Raw genomic sequence first — 23,289 nt, 5'->3', positions numbered from 1 at the left:
CACCCAGCCCTGAGGGACTGCCACCTGTGACAACTTCCAATTCAAGACCTGAGGAGGCAGGGACATAGAGAAAGACAGTTTCCCTTCTCATAACTGATGGGCTCTGTTAACAGGCCTACAGGATGCTGAGATGTCCTAGCACTGTTCACAGCCCATGTGTTTTAGGGAGCTGAAGGACTTGGGGTGGGACAAGAGAGAATGAGCAGAGCCACGCAACAGCAGAGACAGAAAGGCCCTTAAAACACAGGGTGTCAAAGCTGGGAGGGCCTTATAGCCCAGTGTCAGAGCTGGAAGGGACCTTAGAACCCAGAGCGTCAGAGCTGGGAAGGGGCCTTAGGACACAGAATGTCAGAGCTGGGAGGATCTTAAGATCCCAGCCAGAGCTGGGAGGGCCCCTCCATAGAATCCGTGTCAGAGCTGGAAGGGGGCCTTAGGACACAGGGTGTCAGAGCTGGGAGGATACTTAGGACATAAAATGTCATAATTGGAAAAGATCTTAAGACATGACAACAGCTAGAAGGAATCACTTAACCCAACTCCTATATCAAACAGATGAAGAAAAACCAAGGGAAGAAACTTGCCCAAGGCTGCTCAACAAGTAAATATTTTAAAGCCAAATGCCAAATCTCATAAACTTTGTTTCAACCAGCTGGGTCAGAAGAAGGCCCCTAAAAACAGTCTCCTGGACCAGTGGGCTCACACACTACCAGGAGTGCTCAAGTCTATGGTGGAAAAGCAGGGTCCATGGGCTTCTGTGGAACCCTGCCAGGGCAGCTGAGGCAGGCACAGGTGGCTGGGCACCAAACGAAAGCCCAAACTCAGTGTCCTCTTTACTGGGGGGACAGAGACAGAAGAGGGAGGACCTGGTCAATACCAATGGAACCAATTTCATACCAGTGACCTCCCTGCCACAAAGAACTGTGAGAAAAGGGACTCAGAGCTGCCAAAATTCGCAGACAGGAGGGGCTGCTTTTTTCAACTCCAGTGGGAGCAGGGAAGAGTCCAGCAGAAGCCAAGTCTAAGGCCAGTCACAGGACAAATCTCACCAACGTGATGGGACGGCATGACAGAAGTCAGAGGTCAGTTAACTTTTAATAAGGCAGAATCACAGGATGCTACAGTTGAAGTCCAACCCTCTCCCCTTTGCTGAATGGGGAAACTGAGGTCCAGGAAGGGTAAAGGGCTCGGCTCCAGGTCATGAAGCGTGTGTGTGGCAGGGAAGCCTCCCCAGCACCAGCTCCGCCCACCACGCTACCCTGTTTTTCTCAGTTCTGCGTAAGCTGCTGCAAGGGGATTAAACCCTGACCCATCCTGAGAATGAAAACTAACACCTATCTCCAGACTCAGCACCTTCCTTTTGCCATCTTCAGAGCTGACTTTGGGTTCATTTCTTAAAGTGCAAAGCTGCTGAGTCTTTGGATGAGAGAGGCCCTTGGAGTTTCATGGGGAGGAGTCTGGCCTCCAGCTCCCAGCTGGCATTGAAGGAAGGACAGCCCACTCACCCAGGCTGGCAGGGCTCCCACCTGCCCTCCTCAGCCCTTCTTCTCCATAGGAGAATGGGAGAAGGCCCCAAGGTGGCTCTTTGGGAAAGGAACAAGTTAAGACCAAGTGGACCTGCTTTTGTAGCAAGGGAAAAGGTAAGAGAAAAGCCAGCCTCCCCCTGGAGAGGAGCCAAAAGGCTGGCAATAATACTGTACATGTTACACAGTGAGACTCGCTCAACGTCTGTGTCTGAGTGGGAACCCACTGAATAAATAGGCTCGAAGCATCCTATGGTTTGTAAAGAAAAAAAAGAAAGAGCTGCATGACTAATTCCTTTGGTCTAGTGGCTGACAGGGCCACAGGGGCTGCCGAAGTGCTGAGGACGAGGGAACCTGCTCCTCCCCTTCCCCAGGAGCATGACTTTGGTCCGTTTGCGTAGTGGTTGCTGGCCTCGCTGGCCCGAGGGATGCTCAGAAGCCAAAGAGGTCGTCCTGTTCCGAGGTGCCCAAATCCGGTTTGTCCCAGTCCACGGGGGAGAGGCACTGGGCATACTGGATGTCCTGGGCCGTCAGCCCAATGTCCAGGACCTGAGGATTTGTCCGTGATTGGGCCAGCCTGGAAAAGTCCAAGAGAACGATGTGAGAGCAGGGGCCTGCAGGCCTGGAAGAACATTACAAGATGTAGTAATAACAAGGACAGACACAGAACTGAGACCGTCTCTGACCGCTTCCACCAGGCCTATGGGAAACATATTAAAAATGCTGTTGGCCTTAACCAGATTGGGGGCCTTTGGACCTTAGAACACAGAGCTGGGAGGGACCTTCTTGATTAGGGGTCCATGCATTTATAAGCTGATTACTGTGTTTCAGCAGGTTTCCTTTGTAATCCTGTATATTTCTTCTTCTGCATTTAAAAACATTCTTCTGAGAAAGGGTTCAGAGACTCCCCCAGACCTCTAAGGGGGCCCATGACAGAAACTCTTTTAGCCTGGGGGAATTTGTTTTACTGGATTCTATTTGTTACAAGAGATTTTTTTCTTTCTTTTTTCCCTTCCCCTTCCTTCCTTTCTTTCTTTTCTTTCTTTTTTTCTACAGGAAGTGAGAGGGAAAGAAAATACTTGTTAGTTGAAAAAAATTTTTTTTTAAATCTAATCCAACTTGCTCACTACATAGACCAAAAAACTGAGTCTACAGCTCTGTCCAAGGTTACAAGGGTTAGTTAGGAGCTGGCCTGGGTTACAAAATCCCACCTCCTGCCTCGAAGGCCAGGGATCCCTTATTCCAGCGGTAAGAACTGTGTGTTGACTGCTATACAATTCCCTAAGAGGGCTTGAGTTAAGACATGTCCTGAGTAAGAGTAGGAACTTAGAGAGGAAGTGGGGGATGGGAAGGTTGGGGAGAGACAGGTCCACGGAGTGGGGAAAAAGAAACAGATTCTAATGACTGGACCCTTCTACAAAGCCATGTCAAGACCAATGAAAGAAACAAGTCAGCTGTCTCTTCACCTAGCCTCTCTCTACCCCATATCCTGCCTGGGATGACTTGGACCTTGGAGTCCAAAGACCTGGGGTTGGGGGGGGGGGGGGCGGTGCGTGTGCTCAATAATTACTGTCTGGGTAACCCATCTAAATTCTCTGAACCTCGAGTTCCTCATCAGTAAAAATAAGACATCTCTAGACCAGTGTATTTCATAAATGGGGAAAGTACTTAGTAGCTAAGAACTGGTGGGGAAAGTAAACACCCATTGATTGGGGGATGGCCCGTGAATGGGAGGGAATGTTCTTAGTTTTTGCAAGAAAACGGTGAAGAGGATGAAATACTAAGCAAGGGAGGCAAAGTGAAGGAGACCGAGCCAGACAAACAACGCATGTGACAACAAAGCCAGAACAAGTCGACTCAAAACCACAAAACCAAATATTGTGAAATGATAACGAACCAAGCAGACTCCAACACAAGAACTATGAGAAAACACAGTCCTTTGCAGGGGGGGGGGGGTCAGAGCACTTCACAGAACATCAGATTTTTTTCCACTGGATGAATGGTTGGGATGTTTTTTTCTCCTCTTTTCTTTTTCCTTAAAAAAAACTCTATTCTAAGAGACGGCTCTGTGGGTGGGGGAGGGGAGGGCTGCATGGGGAAATCTGGGTGATGTTAAAACATAAACAAAAGATATCAACAAATTCTATTTTTAAAAAGAACATTAGAGAATGACCACAGGAATGGAACAACCACAAAGATGAACGCAATGGCCATCTGCGTCGACAAAAAACAGGAGAAAAACAGTTACCCTCCTTTGCTGGCAGAGGTGGGGGGCTATGGCTGCAGAAACCTACTCAGCTGATGTGTGTCTTCCTTTTTTTATTCTTTATTATAAAGTATGGTTCCACATTGGGGAAGAAGGGAGGAGAGATCCATTTGGAAATGGGGATATAAAAGCCAGAGATGGCAACAAAAAATAGGACGTTAAAACAAGAGTCTGGTAAACCAAAAAGTACTGAACAAGGATGAGTTAGTGTTCTCCCCCTCCTGTTACTGGAAGCAGTGGGGGAGGGGAAACAGGGCTGTCTCCCTCCCACCCCCTCCAGGGATTCCCATGGCCCTAAGTGGTCCTTCATATATAAATGCTAAGGACGAATGTGGAATCCAGGTGTGGGGGCTCAGGACTTGCCATGTGGTCTGTGTCCTGCCAAGGGGAGAAGAGGAGAGAAGGGAGCACAGGAAGGGTCATTCTATCCAGTCAGCTAGGGATACCTCCTCATCCTTCTGCACTAACCAGGGCTTCCTCCTCCTCTGATGGAAATGGATGGAAGTCCTCCTCTCCCTCTCTTCTCTCCTTTCCTCTCTCTTTTTTTCTTTCTTTCTCCCCACTCTTTTTTCTCTCTCTCCTTCCCTCCTTTCTCTCCCCATCTTTTTTCTCTCTTTTTCTCTCTCCCTCCTCCATCTCTTTTCTCTCTCTCTCTTTTTCTTTCTCTCCCTCCCCCTTTTCCATCTCTCCCTTTTCCTGATGAAAGGGGGCAGGTTCTGCCTACCTCAGTTGGCCTCTGTCTCTCTCAGGCCATGAATCTAGGGAGGGGCTCCCCATCTTCCCCTAAGAGGGCTCCCTGTGGTTTGGAGCCTTCTAGGCTCCCCACAATGTGGTGGTGCCCATTCAGTTACCTTGAGAAGGCTTCATCAAGGCCGTCATCCAGTTCCTACAAGAAAACAAAGGTCTGCATTAAGACCTGTCCTTGACCACCACTGACCTCACTTACACTCTCCAGAATGAGAAGAGGCAGGAAATGACTGTCATGGGGCTGTAGGCCTAAAGGCTGAGGGGACTCCCAATTCCACCCTCAGCCTGGATACTTGGGGCCGAAGGCCTCTATCCTCATATAACCTATGTCAACATCCTATACCTGACAGTCACAAGGGACCTAAGACCTCAATTTCCCCACTTGTAAAATAAGAGAGTGAGACTAGCTGACCTCTAAGTCCCTTCTAGCTATAAATCTATGGTTCTTACGAAATATCTGGGTTATCATCCAAAATGTCACTGCAATTATCCCAGCCTTTTTGTCTTGTTTAGGGAGTTGAACATAATTATCTTGGCTCACCTGTAAAGTCGGTATTATAAAAACACCTTTTCTACAGATGAAGATGTTGAAGCAGAGGTGGGGGGACCTGTCCAGGGTGACACAACTAGTCAGGGAACAAACCGGATCTGGAAGTCAGGGTTCTCAGATTTCTGATACTTGTCCCCAGAAGTTCCCCTCTGAGCACTGGGAAAAAGGGGTTCTGGCAACCAGGGAGGTTAGCTTCCCTGGTCTAGGCCAGGGACAAGGGCTTTGGAGCTAATCTTCCTGGCCAGGCTGGGCATGAGCAGATCAGAACAAGCTACAGCAACTGTGAGTGACACAGCAAGACCTTGGAGACCAGTTCTGTACAAGACCTTGGAGGCCAGTCTGTTAGAGAGGGAACATTCTGTTCCAAGAGGTCTACCCCTCCCACCTCCCTGCCCTGCCGCAGGCATCCTGGGGTCCCACATAGGACACTGATGTCCTACAAAGCCCAGGAAGGGCTAGGTGCTGGAGCTGTCTGAGCAGGCAGCAAGGGCCTCTGACTGGGTTAGACTAGACAGTCCAGGTGGGCTCATGAGGCTCAGCAGCCTCCCACTTCCGGTACTTACCCAGACCACGTTGTTATTGGCTAAGGGCTCAGGCTTCCCCACCTCATCCAAGTTGGTGGCATTGGCACTCACAGTAGACAGGGGAGCCTTGGCTGTTTCCTCCAGGTCTAGCAGGTTTCCAGTGGTGATTGCTACAGAGGAGACCCCAAAGCAAAAGAGCTTAGGCAGATAGAACCACTCCTCTCAACTGTCCCCATGTGTCCAGATGCAGAAAGGAATGGCCTGTCATCACCCAACCAGACAGCTCAGAATAAAATATGGGTATGATGTCAGAGCTGGGAAGGACCTCAGAGGTCCCCTCCAATGGCTGCCTCTTCCCAGAGATGTAGAACCGGGATCTGCCCAAGGTCACAGAGTGCCAAGGAGCAGATAACAGTCTTGGTCTTGGCCTTCCCCTTTACCCCAACATCTTACAATCTCACACTATCTACCAGATCTTCTGCCAAGCTCTACTCTAATATCCTGTGTTCTAAGGCCCTCCCAGCTCTGACATCCTGGGTTCTAAGGGCCCTCCCAGCTCTGACATCCTGTGTTCTAAGGGCCCTCCCAGCTCTCACATGCTGTGTTCTAAGGGCCCTCCCAGCTCTGACATCCCGTGTTCTAAGGGCCCTCCCAGCTCTCACATGCTGTGTTCTAAGGCCCTCCCAGCTCTGACATCCCATGTTCTAAGGGCCCTCCCAGCTCTGACATCCCATGTTCTAAGGGCCCTCCCAGCTCTGACATCCTGTGTTCTAAGGGCCCTCCCAGCTCTGACATCCTGTGTTCTAAGGGCCCTCCCAGCTCTGACATCCTGGGTTCTAAGGGCCCTCCCAGCTCTGACATCCTGTGTTCTAAGGGCCCTCCCAGCTCTGACAGTCTGTGTTTTAAGGGCCCTCCCAGCTCTGATATCCTGTATTCTAAGGGCCCTCCCAGCTCTGACATCCTGTGTTCTAAAGTCCCCTCCTAGCTCTGACATCCTGTGTTCTAAGGGCCCTCCCAGCTCTCACATGCTGTGTTCTAAGGCCCTCCCAGCTCTGACATCCCATGTTCTAAGGGCCCTCCCAGCTCTGACAGTCTGTGTTCTAAGGGCCCTCCCAGCTCTGATATCCTGTGTTCTAAGGGCCCTCCCAGCTCTGACATCCTGTGTTCTAAAGTCTCCTCCTAGCTCTGACATCCTGTGTTCTAAGCGCCCTCCTAGCTCTGACATTCCCTGTTCTAAGGGACCTCCCAGCCCCCAAGCACACATCAGAAGCTCACAAGCTTCCTTCGGACTACTCCAATGCCTACCTTACAAGCCTGGCAGACAAGGTACTCACATTCCCCCCAAAGGTTCCTCTTTTTCTTTTCCCTGCTTCTTGTTTGGGCTCAGCCCGAAGGAGCCACATGTAGCTTCTTTTAGCTCCATTCCTGCCCTCAGCAGAACTACTGTTTCATCACTAGACCCTTAAAGCAGTGACTCATTAATGAGAACAACAGATAAATGGAGAATAGCTGGTTCCATTTATTCAGTCCTTTAAAACTTAGCAAACCAGATCTCATCTGACCCTCACAACCCACTGTGAGCAAGGCATTGGACACAGGTATTATGATTATCTAAGATTAACATGGTTCCCAGCATTTTACACCCATTTTAGAGATGAGGAAACTGAAGGTCAGCGATTTGTTAAGTGGTTTGTCCAGTGTCACAGAGCACGTCAGTATTTCAGGCCATGAACAGCATGCCCACAAAAGCTCCTCTCCAGCTGGCACCCAGAAACCATGGACCCCCACAGGATCTGTGGACTGTGCATTGAGAGCTGGGAGGGGAAGGGGCCAAAATGAAGGAATTCAGAGCACAACTGGATTTTTGCTGTAGCTCTCCAGAAGCACTCCGCCTGCCTGATCCCACCCTGCCCAAGCCCACAGACTCACGGCCTTTCAGTGCAGGGGAAGCATCCAGCTGAGTTCCACAGGCAACCTCTTCTAAGCTCACCTTCTCTCGTTTCTCTTTCTCTGCAAACAGCAATGGAACAGAGGTCAGGGTCTTAGGAAAAGGCAGGGGAAGGGCCTGGACTATCAGTGGTGTCAGGGGAGGAAGGATTTTTTGGCTCTCTGGGAGGGCTGAGGACAGAGTTCATGGAGCTGAGTGAACAAGGAATGGGAGGCGGGGGGCATGCTTGCTGGTCAGCTGCCAAGACCGAGCCTATGAGCTCTCTCCTTCCATGCCCAGGTAAGACTCACCTTCCTTGGACACCTGCCAAAACTCAAAGGCAACTTTGAAGGCCTGGGCCACAGTGAGGGTCACTGCCTGTGCCTGTGAGAGATGAAAAGGAAGAAGTCAAGCATTCAGCTGGATTAGGCCCCACAACAGAGACTAGAGTAATGTGTTAGGTTTCATTGGCTGAAATATGGAACGGAGGCCAGGAGGTCCTGGGCTGCAGTCTAGAACCTTAACAGCCAAGAAAATGCCTCTGTAGACAGGCAACCTCCTCAGGGGCTGGCAAAGGAAATGTCAGATTGCCCTCCCGGGCTGAGGGAGGCATCCCCTACCCTTAATCCTGCAACTGCTGTCAAGAGGAATGACGTCGGGAGAATCCTGGTAGGATCCAGCATCATAGGACCTCAAAGGTGCAGCCTTGTCAGAAAGTATCTGGCACCTGGAACCTGTACCTGGAACAGGAATTTCCTCTAGAACATCACTTCCAACGAAAAACTTCAGAACTATGATTGAGGACTGATGGAAAGGCATGCCCCCTTCTTCTCAGTAGAGGTGGTAGCCTACAGATGCTGAATGGGGCTGACAGTTTCAAACAGGGTGATTTCTTTTGCTTAACTGAATGTTTTTCTGAAAATAAATTCTAAAGATGGTTATACAGCCTTTCCTTGAAGGACTCAGTGGTGGGGAATTCACTACCTCCTATGGTAGCCCACCCCATTTGGGTCAGATGTTCATTATCTCAACCAGACTGAAATCCACCTTCAGTAATTTCACACCAATGTTTCACATCCTGCCCTCTGTGGCTACCAAAAAAAGTCTACCCCTTCCTTCCACATGACAACCCTTCAAATGTGTGAAAGCCAGTCAGTCATCTCACCTCCTAAGAGACAATAAGGGGGGAAGGGGATACAGAGCTGGGCCTGGAGTCAGGAAGACCCAAGTTCAAATCCACCCTCAGACACCTACTAGCTATGTGCCCCTTCACAAACCGCTTAATGTCCTCAGCCTCTGTTTCCTCATCGGTAAAATGCGGATAATAACAGCACCTACCTCCAAGGGCTGTTGTGAGGATCAATTGAGATACTATTTTTAAAGTGTCTGACACAGTGCCCAGCATACAGTAGGTGCTCAATGCTTGTTCACTTCCTTTCCTCTTTGCATCCTTTGCTCTCTCTTTCCAAGACTGCTCCTCTCCAGCCTAAGGAAGCCTAGTTAACCAATCTTCATGTAGCATGGTCTCCCCTTCACCCCCAACTTGGATATTCTCTGATCCCCCTCCCAAGATGAACTCAATTCATGAACCCTCTTCCTGAACTGTGACCCCCAAAAGGAAACACAAGGGGATGGCTGCGGTCTGACAAAGACAGGAACAAGTGGTGTTATCAGCTCTTTGTTCAGATCCTGGGCCCCTCCTGGACACACTGCTGACTCACAATGAGCTTGCAGCCCACCAAGACTCAGAGGTCTTTTTTTTTTTTTGTAGCCTGTAGCTGAGGCAGGAGCTGGGATCCCTTGGCAGAGATGCTGGGAGATTAGGAGAAAAGAATAAGGCAAAAGTGCTTTACAAAATGAGAGAAACAAGAACAGAGGCTGCCAGAAAGAAGCCTTGTTTCTCCCCTATGAGGCAGTTCTTTTTCTAGCCTTTGCTGACTTCCTGGGATGACACAGCTCCCACCAAGGCTTTCTCCTTCTGGGGATTGCCAAGTGAGGCAGTGCTGGGAGCAGGGGAAGGGGCGGAGAGAGGCAGGGGGAGGGAGGGAGGGAGAGAGAGAGAGAGAGTTGTGATGGGGCCAAACCATCAGACCAGAGGCTACAGACCGGGTGCCTTAGTCAAGGCTGAGGAGGGTGGATTACCATGAAGGGCTGGGGGGAATGCTGAGTTAAGGAGAAGTGTGCAGGCCACAGGGGAAGCCTGAGGGCATCAGCTCAGCCCCCTCCAGTTTCCTTCTTGCCAGGCTGACTCCCACAGAGCCAGTGTTCAGAAAGGATCTGGGTTCCCTGATGAGGCACGAAACACACGACCCAGTCAGCTCAACAGCAGGCACAACAGAAAATGAAACCCAAAATTCCTGGTTCCAGAAGCAGCAAAGGGCCAAAATCATTCATGTTTGGTGACCTTACTTCCTACTGCTCACCAAAGAAAGCCACTGCCTCAGGGTACCTATCTCCTGCTCACTGTGGTTTTTTGGCCTTGGCTTCTGCAGTGCCCCCTTCTTTAAGGAGGTGGCATGGCAGAGCAATAATACTGGACTGGGATCAGTCAAGACACCTGAGGTCTACTTCAAGTTCAACCAAAGCATAACCCTGACATGCTGTGTTCTAAGGGTCCTCCCAGCTCTGACACTGCGTTCTAAGGGCCCTCCCAGCTCTGACACTGCGTTCTAAGGGCCCTCCCAGCTCTGACATTCTGTGTTCTAAAGGCCCTCCCAGTTCTGACATCCTGTGTTCAAGACATTCTCAGCTATGAGGGTCCTCCCAGGCCTCTGCACACTCATCATGGGCTCATAAGTTTCCTTCAGACTGCCCCAATGCCCACCCCACTAGCCTGGCAGAAAAGGTACCCACACTTCCCCCAAGGGTTTCTTTTTCTTCTTCCCTGCTTCTTGCATAGGTCCAGCCTGAGGGAACCACACGTGGCTGTTCAAAGGCCATTTCTAGCTCTACTACCCTATGTTCTAAAGGCCCTTTAGGTGCTAAGAACCCTTCCAGAGCTGACATCTCCATGACTTAATGTCTCTTGTAACTTCAACATCTGTCACACCTATGGATGTGGTATCAGTGGGGAATCAGAGCCTTTGGGCAGGAAGATGGGAATATTTGTAAAAGAACCTGCAGATGATATAAAGGGACCGGGACCGAAAGCCCTCAATCCCTCTTGATTTTCTGGGAGGGGCTGGGGTAGGGAACCTAGCATTGGGCACCCAAGTCTTGCCAAGATGCAGGGCTGTCTGACTCGGATATATAATTAGTCCATATTTTTAGTTCATGGCCAATTCTCAATGGTAACTGGATCTATTAAACTTGATTCCAACGTGACAGCTTAAATTGTAAACAGCTGTGAAGAGTTTCATACTTAATTACCATATTTGAGTTTTGCCATAAAGTGTTCGCATTCCCATCAAAAATGTAAATGCCAGAGACATTCAAATGAGATTTTATACTTCATGAAGTTTAATTGGCACAAATCACTCAGCATGTTGGGGGATTTTTAATGTTAAAAACAAAACAAAAAAAACCACTTCTATTTCTTTTTTTAAAGAAGGCAATAGACAACAATTCGTATCTCAATTAAATCATGTTGTTTTGCAGAATGGACCTTGGAGGACAGAGGAAAGGCTCAGGAAGGGGTAGGGAGAGGAGGGAAGATGGATGTCTGAGCTGACTCTGCCCAGACACTCTGCAAGGAGGGGACAACACATAAGACCAGCCCAGATAGAACCATGGTCATGCGCTCCAAACAACCCTTGAAAGACTGACCTCCAGCCAATTAGAGTTACCAAGACCCAGAGATGGCCAGGCCAGTCACAGATAAGCCATCCGGCAGGAAGGGGCCTTCAAGGTCATCTCATCCAATCTTTTCATTTTATAAAGAAATGAATGGAGGGCCAAAGAGGGGGCATACTGACTCCCCAAAGCCACACAATAAAAGACAGTGGCCAGCTTTGTACATGACTCCTCTGACTCCTGCTACAACTGCCATTAAAAGCCTGAGGGGACCCTGAAACCAGGCTTCCCTACAGGTGACGAAGTTTTAGTTGGCTGTACTCTGGAAGGGAAAGAAATTTGAGAGCATCCCAGAATCAGAGAACCAAAAGTGATTTTAAAACAATGAATGTCAGAGCCAGAAGAGGGCTGCCCCAAAAGAGAAAATGCCAGAGTGGGAGAGATCTTAGAGATTCGAAAGCATTTCTTAAGCACCCACTGTCTTTGAGCTGCAGGGCTAGGCACTGAGCAGTGCCATCTCACACCTCATCTCCACCACTACAAGGCCCAGCCTCTCAGGGGCTCTCACATCTACAGAGAGGGCACTGTGGTCCAGTGGAGAGAGCAGGCATGAAGCCCAGAAGACCTGGGTTCACGTCCCATCTCTGACACATACTGACTGTGTGAGCCCAGGTATCTCATTTACCCTTTCAAATTCAGAGAAGGCACCAACCTAAGGAATTGGGAGAATTTCCCCTTCTAGAAATTCCTTGTTACTCATGAAATGGCAGGGCCAGACCCTCTTCCTGTCCTACCACATGTAAAAGATTTCACAGTTTAAAATCTGTTTCTCTCATAGCAACCCTGAGAGTTAGGTGGGCGGGCAATGCCCACAGTGACAATGGGGGGAAGTCACTTCGCATTGCTCCTGGGAGCTTTACAAAGCCCTTTGCTGACAATATCTCATTTCTTTCTCAGGATAACCCTGTGAGGGACATAGTAGATCATCACCCTCATTTTACAGCTGTACAAACTGAGGCCCTAGGGTTATGAGGCATAACCCTAAGATTACCTAGCTGGTGTCAGAGCAGGAATCTGAGTTTGAATCTTCAGATACCAAGGTCCATATTTCTTCTATTAGGGCATGTGGCCACTGGAGTGGAAAACAGGCCACACCTTGAGATAGAAGACCCATTACTGACCAGCTATGTGACTTCAGTAATTTCTTTAGTGATTTCTAAGAACCTCAGTTTCTTCATTTGTAAAATGGGGGGGGCGGGGAACAGAGGAGGCCCAGTATCCAACCTGACCACCAGAAACTCATCAACCCCCATTTGTGAAATGCTTTCTGCAAGTCAGGAACTTGTTGGACCCTGTACTGTCCCCAGGGAACTTCCCATTTTACTTATCCCCTGACCCTGGTGGGCCTCTGGTTCTGATCTATAAAATGAGGGGTGTCAGGGTGGTCTAAATTACCTCTAGACCTCCTTCTGATTCTTAATCTATGACCCTCTGAAATACACAACTGCATTGCCCTCAGAGTAACAGGCAGTTAGGGGGCACAGTGGACAGAGTGGTGGGCCTGGAGTCAGAAAGACATGAGTTCAAATCCAGCCTCAGATACTTACTAGCTGTGTGATCCTGAGCAAGTCACTTAACCTCTGTGTGCCTCAGTTTCCTTATCTGTAAAATGTGCTGGAAAAGGAAATGGCAAACCACTCCAGTATCTCTGCCAAGAAAATCCCAAATGAAGTCACGAAGAGTCAGAGGCGACTGAAACAGTTCAACAACACGACCCAAGGCAAGTCACTAAATCTCTGCCAGTCTCAATTTCTTCACATGTTAAATGGGAACAACGATAATGCCAACCTCGAAGCCTTGTTACGAGGGTCAAATGAGACCATATGTAAAGGTGCTTTGCAAACTGAACAGGCTACCTAATGGGGAACATCACTCAAACTACTTAAGAAACATGCGTCACATTTTCCTGAGGCCAGCAACAGTGCCTCATTCATCACTCAGTGATTCACGGAACCTAGACAAAGGCTTGGTCCTCCCAGGTGCTTAGTAAATGTTTGCTGAAGGCAGAGGGGAGGGAGGGGGCCTCTCCAGGAAACCCACACCCACACCCACCCACACACCCTCATGCTTCCCTCTCCCCTCCTCTCCTCAACTCTCCTCTAGCTTCTCAGAGACAGGCTTGGTGCTGATGGCAAGATGTTTCCTGGCTGCCAGGCTAAATTCAATGCTAATCTGCAGAGAACCTTATCTTGGCACAGCATGGCCAGGGGCTGCTTGGTGCTGAGGGAGGCCTCAGCGTGTGAGCATCATCTCCAAACAACACAGGCAGCTCAATACATTTGTCTGCAGGGGCCACACCAGGTGGCCAAGTTCTCTTGGGAGGCGTCTTTTCTCTGTCCCAAGGTGAGGCCTCCTTTAAACATCATGAGCCAGAACAAGGATGCTCCAACCGCTCGATACAGGCCTGGTGCCTCTCCCTACACAGTGTGAGCTCTCTGACGGCAGGGGCAGTTTTGGACGGCCTGGCATACAGGAGGAGACTGATGAATGGAGAGCTGTAGTTTGTTTATTTCTTTGTTTCTTTAGAGTGAAAAGAATGCTGGACAAAGAATTAGGATTCTGGGAATAGATTCTCAGCTCTGCTTCAAATTTTTAGTGTTACCTCAGGCAAGTCATTTCAACTGTATAGGCCCCTTTGCCTTATTGTAAAATGTGGGAGGTGGAAGGAGCAAACCACATGATCCCTAAGATCCCTCCCAGTTCTAACAATCCCTGTTCCAAGGTTTCGCCCAGCTCTGACACTCTGGATTCGAAGAGCCCTCCCAGCTCTGACATCCTGGGTTCTAAGGGCCTTCCCAGCTCTGATATCCTGGGTTCTAAGGGCCCTCCCAGCTCTGACATCCTGGGTTCTAAGGGCCCTCCCAGCTCTGACATCCTGGGTTCTAAGGGCCTTCCCAGCTCTGATATCCTGGGTTCTAAGGGCCCTCCCAGCTCTGACATCCTGGGTTCTAAGGGATCTTCTGGCTCTGACAGTCTATGTCTTACTTGTTTGCTCCTCCAATGAGGCTAAGAGAGCTGAGGTCCTTCTAAGAAGGAAATAAACTAAAAAAAAACAAAAACAAAAACCCTGCTTTTTAAGATGTCTGTAACAAGAAAGCTGGGCTTGGATGGTGAGAGGCTTCATGGCCACTCCATGCTGCCCTAAAAGAGGGGAAAGAGGAGGTTTCACAGATCTCATCAATCCTGGAAAGTCCTCCAGGTGCAAAAGCAATGAAATTTAAAAGGCTGAGGCAGGGAGAGAAAAGCCAAGAAGTGGGATCTCGATAATGCACAAACTGAATCAAATTTCAGAATAACTCAGAGTAGATTGTGCGAATAAAGACAGATTCAAAGGCCCCAGATTCTGGAGCAGACTGCTTAGCCAGGGCTGGGCGGTCATTTCTGTTTCCATCAATGCTTTCATGCTTGCTCTGATTCCTTTCTGCCCTCATCTCCTCTGAGGCCTGATGCATAAGGCTAGGACCTACCCCCACCCCCATCTTCCATCAAATTATGAGCTCCTTCAGGGCACAAGACTGTTTTGTGCCCTTCTTTGTAGCCCACAGCCCAGCGCCTGACACATAGTAGGTGCTTAATACACACTGACTACTTACAGGACCGAATCACTCACTCCTGGGTCTATCTTTCCCTTCCTCTTAGTCAAGTTATAAGCTAGGCCATCCCAAGAAAGAGCCAAGCTTCTGAGAAACCTGCCCCTGCTCCCTTCCTCTGTTCCCTCAACCCTAATTCCCGCTTCCCACCTGCAGCCCATCCCCAAGGCCCCAAGCCTGGGCAGCTGCACACAACAGGATGGGAGGATGAGGGTAACAAAGGGGATTAATGAGCTGGTATTTTTAAATCTGAGCCAGCAGAATCTCAGAAGCTAAGCAATTGGCCACTGGTGACTCAGCTTGGGGACAGAAATGTGAAAGAGATGTGCCAAGGCCCCATCCCAGCAGAGCCAGGCATCACAAGACATGGAAACAGAGAGAGATGGAGAGAGGGAAAGACAGACAGTGGTGGGGAGATGGACGGAGGGAGGATGGAGGGAGGAGCAGGGCTCTGCCTGGGACTGCTACACCATCTTGGTCTCCCCCTGAGGAAGAAGTGCAAAAGGAATTACACAGTATCTCCTCTGAATTTCAAAATACTAACAGTTAAGATCTATATAATGCTTTAGAATAAGAGCTCTTCACCAGGGGTCAATGGATTGTTCTCATGGGTCCATGAGCTTGGATGGGAAAAAACCCCCCACATCTTTATTTTCACTAATCTCTAGCAGAACGTTACAGCATTCCGGTCAACTATAAATTCAACAAAACAAAACACATTATTTCAAGAAGGGCCCACAGATCTCACAAACTTGCCGAAAAGGTCCGTGACGCAGGAAAGTGTGAGATCTCCTGCTTCAGTGGTTTTGCAAAGATCTGACCCTCATAACAAGTCTGGGAGGTCCATTTTGCAGTTGGGAAAACTAAGGCAGAGGAGGACTCACGGTCCCAAGGCTGGCACGCATGTGAATGGAATTCAGATCTGACTTCAAGTCTTGTCCTCTCTTCACCACATCTACTAAAGAATGAAACCAACTGACAAACACACATTTATTAAGCACCTACAGGGTGCCAGGTACTGGAGGTAGAAGTGCAAAAATGAGATCAATCCACAACACCAAGAAACTTGAGTTCGAAAAGTGAGGGTTTGGACCAAATCAATACTTTCCCCAAATAATCTAATGATAATATAAGCTAACTATTCTACAGGCTTTAAGGTTGGCAAAGCACTTTTAAAATATTTGTTTATCTGAGCCTTGAGACCCTGAGATAAGTGCAATTATTATCCCCATTTTACAGTTGAGGAAACTGAAGTTGAAAGAAGTTAAGGGTCTTAGCCAGGGTCATCCAGCTAATGATGGAGGTGAGATCTGAACTCAGGTCTTCTGACTCCAAGCCCACTGCCCTATCCACTGTGCCACTGAATTGAACCAGAGCCCTTTTGAGACTGAACAGCATGGATGAAAATTCAGTTCTGGCCCTGCAGAGGGTATGAGGAGCCCTCAGGGGAAGGCGAGGAGGGGCAGGAACATCTTAGGAGTAAAAGGAAAAAGCAAGCTTATTTTTCTTTCCAAAAGCAATTATGCATTTATGTTATGTTTGACAAGGTAAGTTCTGCCCTGGACTCAGGATGTCGTTTTCATAGAGCCCTTGCTCAAGGCTTCCCAGGGTGCACCTTGGCAAGAATCTCAGAGCAGCACAGAAGCCAAGGGAAGAAGCCTGGGTGGGAGTGTGGCCCTGACTGACTCAAGGCTGGGCCTTGAGTGGGGTCTCAGTTTCTCCTGCCATAGGATAAAGAGCACTGAGGGGGCCCTCTGGGCCCTTCTGCTCAGTCATTGTGTGGGAGGCTGCAGGCAGAGCAGCCACCTTGGGGGAAGTCACCAAGAACAAGAATGCCAACATGTCAGGTCGCACACCCTGGAGATAGCCTAGCCCATGGAAGCTGCTTTGGGGCCACTCACACTCAGCCGTTAGAGTGCTCATCTTCCCTGACTCACAGGGTACTAGGTTCATCATCACCCTGCTTCACAGGGGAGGAGACAGAGGAATACCCTGGCCTCTCCTGACCCTCCTACCAGAGCCATACAGTGTTCCTTAGATATGGGGGACTGAGCAAATGTGAGCAGCAGAAAAATCCTGGATGGAAGCTGGAGATGTGGGTTGTAGTCCTAGCTCAGTGTTTAAGTTTGGGCTTTGTTTTCTTACTCTGTATAATATATAGTCTAAGACTTCTCCCAGCTCTGACACTCTGTGTTCTAAGGCCCTCCCAGCTCTGACATCCTGTGTTCTAAGGCCCCTCCCAGCTCTGACATCCTGTGTTCTAAGGCCCCTCCCAGCTCTGACATCCTGTGTTCTAAGGCCCTCCCAGCTCTGACATCCTGGGTTCTAAGGCCCTCCCAGCTCTGACATTCTATGTTCTAAGGCCCTCCCAGCTCTGACATCCTGTGTTCTAAGGTCCTCTCAGCTCTGACATCCTGTGTTCTAAGGCCCTCTCAGCTCTGACATCCTGTGTTCTAAGGCCCCTCCCAGCTTTGACATCCTGTGTCCTAAGGCCCCTCCCAGCTCTGATATCCCATGTTCTAAGGGCTCCGCCCTAACTCTGACATTCTGAGTTCTGGAATCCTTCTCAGCTTTGACATTCTGTTTCTGAATGCCCTGCCAACTCTGACATTCCATGTTTTAAGGGCCCTCCCAACTCTGACATTGTTTCTAAAGGCCTTCCTCTAGGATTCGAGAGGACTCAGCATGGACTTGCCAAGAGAGGAAAGGGTAGGGAGCTAGCCACCCTACAGGCAGAACACAGGAGACTAACTATACACAGCTCGAGGGCTGGGAGATGGAGAAGTGTCCTCCCTAGTGGACCCCACCTGTCTGCCTTCACCCTGATCCAGCTTTGTCATTTCCTGCATCTGGGCCATCCATCATTCACACAGGGAACTGTCCATGAAGAAATTTCCTGTGCCCAGGCAGGTTGGCATCTGCTCTGCAGCTTCTTGTCTTGGGAGAGTTTCTGTCTAGAGCACAGGTCAAACACCTGGCCCAGGGTCACCTGGTTAGCAGGTCAGGAGCAGACCCTGAGGCCCCTATGCCACCCTGCCTCCTGCCCCAGTATATAGGACCTCATAGCCAGCTGCTTTCTGAGGGTTAAGACACTTTCCCATTCATGCTCTTTCTGCCCTCCCATGAGGAGAGGGAGCTATGCCTCCACGCTCAAACCAGGGGGCTGACCTCTAAGGGCAGGGTCTTCTGTGTCTCCCCCACCTCAAGCTAAGAACAGCAACAGTCTTTCCCCTCCCCACCTCCAGCCTGGGGTCTCCCTGAGGACAAGACCTGAATTGTCACATATTGCTCTAGATTTCCCTATGTGTCTGAATGAATGAATGATGAATGAAATGATGTGCTGCATCCAAGGTCCTGGGGGCAGAGATAAGGAAGGGAGGGAGTGGAGGGAGGCATGGAGGCCCAAAACAAGTGACTCCCAACTCTTGCTCCAAGACTTCCAGGGTCCTGCATCTCCTACTAACCATTTTCCGCTTGGAACAGAGAAAAGCGTGGCACTCCAGACTCTCGCTCTGTTGGTTCTGGGCAATGTACGCAAAAACCTTGTCATGCATCTTGTCTGCAGTGCAGTAGGAGATCCTGGAGGTGGAGAAAAGGGAGAGTGAGACCAAAGGCACAGGGTTAGGAGACTACCCCCTCATCCAACCCCAGCCCCCTTAGGCAGGCCCACATCCCCCTGGGTTAGGGAGTGGGTGGGAGTGGGTGGCAGTGGGAAGAGAGATGCAGACTGGCTGGCTCTCTGGAGAGGCCGAGGCTGGAAGGGTGAGGTCATCTGATCCATCCCCCTGCCATCCAGCAGGGTCACACACAACATTCGGCTGATACAGAACATGAGCATGGAAACAACAATGCTCTGGTAGAAAACCTGATTTTCACCCTGGTTCTGCCACCTGTGACCTATATGACCTTGGGTGAATCAGTTAACGCTTGAAACTTCAACTTTCTAATTTTCAAAAGGAGAAAAGTAATTTTTTTATTACCTGCCTCATAGCAGGGTTAGGAAGAAGGCACTTTTGTATTATAACACATTACAGAAATATGAGCTATTACTGTTGACTTATGGGGTATCAGAGTTAGAAGGGACTTTAGAAGGCAGGACAGCAAACATTCACCCTCACTTTTGAGGGTACTATTATAGATCAGTGAACAGAGAGGACCTGGGCACTCACCAGCCTCCCTGTTCTGGAGCCCAGACAAGGAGAGGTAGACAGGGGGACACAGTACGAGAAGGCGCCAAAAAGGGAGGGTGATGCCAAATTGTGAAGAGTCTCAATTAGCAAGCACAAGAGTCTGGCCTTCACTTGGCAGGCAGTGGGGAGCCACTGAATGTCTTTGAGTACTGGAGTGATGTCATTAGATCTGTGCACAAGGAAGTTAAGACTGGCAGCTGGGCTGAAAGACAAGCGTGTGAGGTGGGAAGAGCTCTCACAGCCTAGGCAAGTGATCGTGCTCACCCATCTTACCCAGGGGATCAATGCTAATTTTAAGAGGCTTGGACTTTCCTAGAATAGGGGCTGCAGTTTCCAGTGTGGTCTATGGCCAAGGCAGCCTGGACTCCATACTACTAGTCCCATTCCAGTCCCACTCACCCCCAGCTCCTGCAGCAATCAGAATGGAACCTCCAGGTCTCTCATACTCAGTTCCAGCCTTGCTTTGCAATTTTTTATTTCTCCTACTTAGGAATACACTCAAAAGAGTTCATAGAAATGTTTTTGCAAACTGTAAAATGCTCTCTAAATGCTAAATATAATTCTTTAACAGTGATTCTTAGAGAGGGCCTATCCCTGTGTCTACACAACTCAGCAATCCCCACAGCTCTGCCCTGAGCAGGAGGCTGTGGTTAGGCTGCAGGGACAGTGGAAAAGGGATAGACTCAGGAGACCAGGGCTGAAGCCTTTCCTCTGGCACTGGCCAGCTGCTGTACCCCAGAACTCCTCTATCTGCCTTGTCCTTCATCTGGACAGTGGGGATAATCACCTGCCCTTCCTGCCTGGCAGGGCTGCTTTGAGAAAGCTTTTCTGTAAGCCTTAATGTACTAGAAAAGAATTGGGAGTAGGGGTATTGTGAGCTACTTCAGGCTTGAAATGGTCTCAAAGGATGACCAGCACCATGTCCCCACAGTAGATCCCTGATAAATATCTACTGAAGGTAAGAGAAAGAAGAGAGAGAGAGAGAGAGAGAGAGAGAGAGAGAGAGAGAGAGAGAGAGAGAGAGAGAGTGTGATTCATGGGAGCTGCCTAGGCTTCAAGGGTAGCTACAATTCAAATCAGGCCTCAGACATTTACCAGCTATGTCACTATGGACAACTGACTTCACCCTGCTTCTCTCAGTTTCCTCATCTGTAAAATGAGCTGGAGAAGGTAATGGCATACCACTCCAGTATCTTGCCCAAAAAAACCCAAAATGGAGCCATGAGAAGTCAGACACAACCAAAGAACAACAGGAAGCCAGGCTTTTAGACCAGCAGTAGCTCTAGTGGGATCAAGTCACCCTATCCTTCCACTGACCCTTGGAGGCAAGCAGTATAAAGACTGTCAGCCCCTGTGTTAGAGACGAGGAGACCCAGAGGCACAAGGATGCAGCTGCCTGCCCAAAGTCACCTGGTACTGAGAGGCCACTCAATCGCAGAATCTCAGTTCTCCAGCTGGCAAAGTGTCCCATTTCACAGATGAGAAAATTCAGACACAGACAGATAATGCAACTGTCCCCAGTTCACACAGGAAGGAGGAGGAGATAGCAGAGGTGTTTCAAACCTAGGTCCTCTGCCCCCAAATCCACCACTTCCCATTGTGTCAGGCCCTGTCCAATCCACAAGGCTATGTTACCTCCCACAGTTCTAGATGCCAGCACAGGAGTGTACCAGGCCTGAGATTTCTCGGGGGAGAAACTATGTCCCTTTTACCCCAACACTGTCCCCAAAGGGTGCTGGTCACAATAACCACAACACAAAGAGCAACAGGGTAAGGGACCCACAATTCTTTTTCAGCAGTGTGTTGCTGGACAGCTCATGTGGGTCACTAGAGAGGGGCAGAACAGATGGTATGGTCATGGGCACCAGGTGCCAGCACACAGGAAAGTCACTTCCCCTTCCTTTGGTTGGCCTGAGTTTCCTCCTCTGTAAAATAAAAAGGCTGAACTAGATGGGACATTAGAAACCACACAACCCCTTTTACCTTACAGCTGAGGAAACTGAGGCCAACCGAGGGAAGGGGAATGACTGACATTGTGCTCAGGTCTCAATCGGTCCCACAGCCAGACAGCTCCCAGCTTTCCCCTGGGTTGAAGTCCAGGAAGGGGATGGTCAGGGACAGTTATCAGGAAAGGTTCCCCAGGGCCTCCTTCATGGGCCCTCTGGCTGATGTGATGGGAGTTGTGACGTGTCCACAGAAGGGGAAGGAAGACAAGGCTTCTCTGCTTCTCTGCTCAGGGCCAGGGACAAGGCCTCCTCTGTCATCCAATGCCAGCAATGCAGTCTAGGCCCAGCCCAAGAAACCAAGGGCAGCAACCTCAGAGCCCAAGGGTCACTCTTATTGAGCAAGAGTCATTTCCAAGTTGGCCACATCAAAACACAAAAGTGTTTGTTGGGTGGCTGGTCCTCAAAGAATACACGTGTGTACACCCGATGGCTAAAGAGCCTGTAGTCACAGGTTTTGGGAGAGGCTGCTGACCAGCCACACACACACACACACACACACACACACACACACACACACACACACACACGCACACACACGCACACACTCTCTCTCTCTCTCTCAAAACTGGAGGCAGAACAAGGGCCCTGGTTCAAACAGGGAGAGGCTGCTGACCAGACCACACACACACACACACACACACACACACACACACACACACACACACACACACACACACACTCTCTCTCTCTCTCTCTCTCTCTCTCTCTCTCTCTCTCTCTCTCTCTCTCTCTCTCTCTCTCTCTCTCAAAACTGGACGTAGAACAAGGCCCTGGTTCAAACAGGAATGCTTATCCTTAATAATGAAACCTGCTGGTCAGACAGGTTTGGTAAAGAGACTTTGGCCAGATAGTCCCATGTGACACTCAGTCATTTCCCTTCTCTAAGCCTCAATTCCCTCATTTGTAAAACAGATAACATAAAACTCCCACACTCCAGCAATCAGGGCTGTTGCAAGGGAAGAAAAGCCTTAAATGACCTTCCAATGCAGATGCTCTAACCACAGAGGTCCCATGATACAGTTGGATGACTCAGCATGGCAGGGGTTCAGATTCTGCCCCTGGTACGCACTTACTACCTGTGTGGCCTTGGTCAAGTTGCTCAATATCTCTGGGCCTCAGTTTTCTCATCTGTAAAATGAGGGGAGCATGGAGTGGATGGCCTCAACACATCCCTTCCAGCTCTAGGCCAGTGATCCCATGATTGGAAAGGGTAGGACTCTGCCCACTGATCCCATTGACACCCCCTGAGCCACACTTCAAGATGGCACCACCCCCTGGTGGCCGGGCCTACCTGTAGATGGAAACGTTCTCTATCAGCTCATCAGTCCCACTGTCATTCAAGATGATGCCCCTTGGGGACACTCGAAGGGTCACTTTCCGGAGCTTCTTCCCACTAGCTTTGGCCTTAGGGACAGAAGAGGACAAAGTCAACCACTTTACCAGCCTTGAAGGTCGCCCTACCCCCTCCTTCCCTTGCAGGCCCTGACTCGCTGGCTTCACCCCCAGACACCACGGACACCCACACTAATGTGGCAGAAGCCTGTGCAAAAAGAAGTAGCTGCCTAGCTGGCTTCATATCACTGGATAGGGCTGGCATGCCTGGAGTCTCAAAAAGCCCTCTACAGAGACTTTGCATCATGATGGAGCAGGAGTAGTCAGGAGACCTGGGTTCTAGTCCAACAATAACTAACCTTGGGCATACTGCTTCCCCAGTCTGGGCCTTAGGTTAATTCTCTTTTGGGGGGGGGGGGTGGCAGCAGCGGACTACAGGGGCACCAAGTCCCCCTCTCAACTCAGACACTCTGTACTGTTGTTGCTCGAAGTTCTGACATTCTATGTTCTAAGAACCCTCCTAGTTCTGACATCCTGTGTTCTAAGGACTCTCCCTGCTCTGACATTCTGTGTTCTAAAGGCCCTCCCTGCTCTGACATTCTGTGTTCTAAGGGCCCTCCCAGATCTGATATTCTGGGTCCTAAGGACCCTCTCAGCTCTGATATTTGATAATTATAGGCTGAGAGAGATGGAAAAGGGAAGACCTTGAGTTTAAGAAAGAAAAAAATGAACCACTCTCTGTTCTGGAGCAGCATCCCTCTCTCTTCCCTCCCTCTCCCCTCTTCCTTCCCGCTCCTCAGTCTGGAGCTGCTGATCAGGTGGTTGGTTGCTTGTTGTAACCTAAC

At 49.6% G+C, this 23,289-nt stretch overlaps 1 protein-coding gene across 1 annotated transcript in view; it reads right to left on the bottom strand.

The window, feature by feature from the left end:
• Positions 1-1,073: 1,073 nt before the first annotated feature.
• The window catches only part of LDLRAP1 (low density lipoprotein receptor adaptor protein 1), a 39,443-nt gene continuing 17,227 nt past the window's right edge, over positions 1,074-23,289 (bottom strand). The window contains exons 3-9 of the mRNA XM_072609370.1: positions 22,404-22,516; positions 18,381-18,495; positions 7,846-7,918; positions 7,537-7,617; positions 5,647-5,777; positions 4,638-4,672; positions 1,074-2,097 (exon numbers count right to left, since the gene is read on the bottom strand). Coding sequence (XP_072465471.1) covers positions 1,953-2,097; positions 4,638-4,672; positions 5,647-5,777; positions 7,537-7,617; positions 7,846-7,918; positions 18,381-18,495; positions 22,404-22,516 — 693 coding nt within the window. The 3' untranslated portion in view covers positions 1,074-1,952. The remainder of the gene's footprint in view (positions 2,098-4,637; positions 4,673-5,646; positions 5,778-7,536; positions 7,618-7,845; positions 7,919-18,380; positions 18,496-22,403; positions 22,517-23,289) is intronic.

This window comes from Notamacropus eugenii, chromosome 5, assembly GCF_028372415.1.
Source record: "Notamacropus eugenii isolate mMacEug1 chromosome 5, mMacEug1.pri_v2, whole genome shotgun sequence".
Classification (NCBI taxonomy): domain Eukaryota; kingdom Metazoa; phylum Chordata; class Mammalia; order Diprotodontia; family Macropodidae; genus Notamacropus; species Notamacropus eugenii.
Note: the sequence above shows the minus strand (reverse complement) of the source record. Positions and strands in the feature narration are given on the sequence as shown.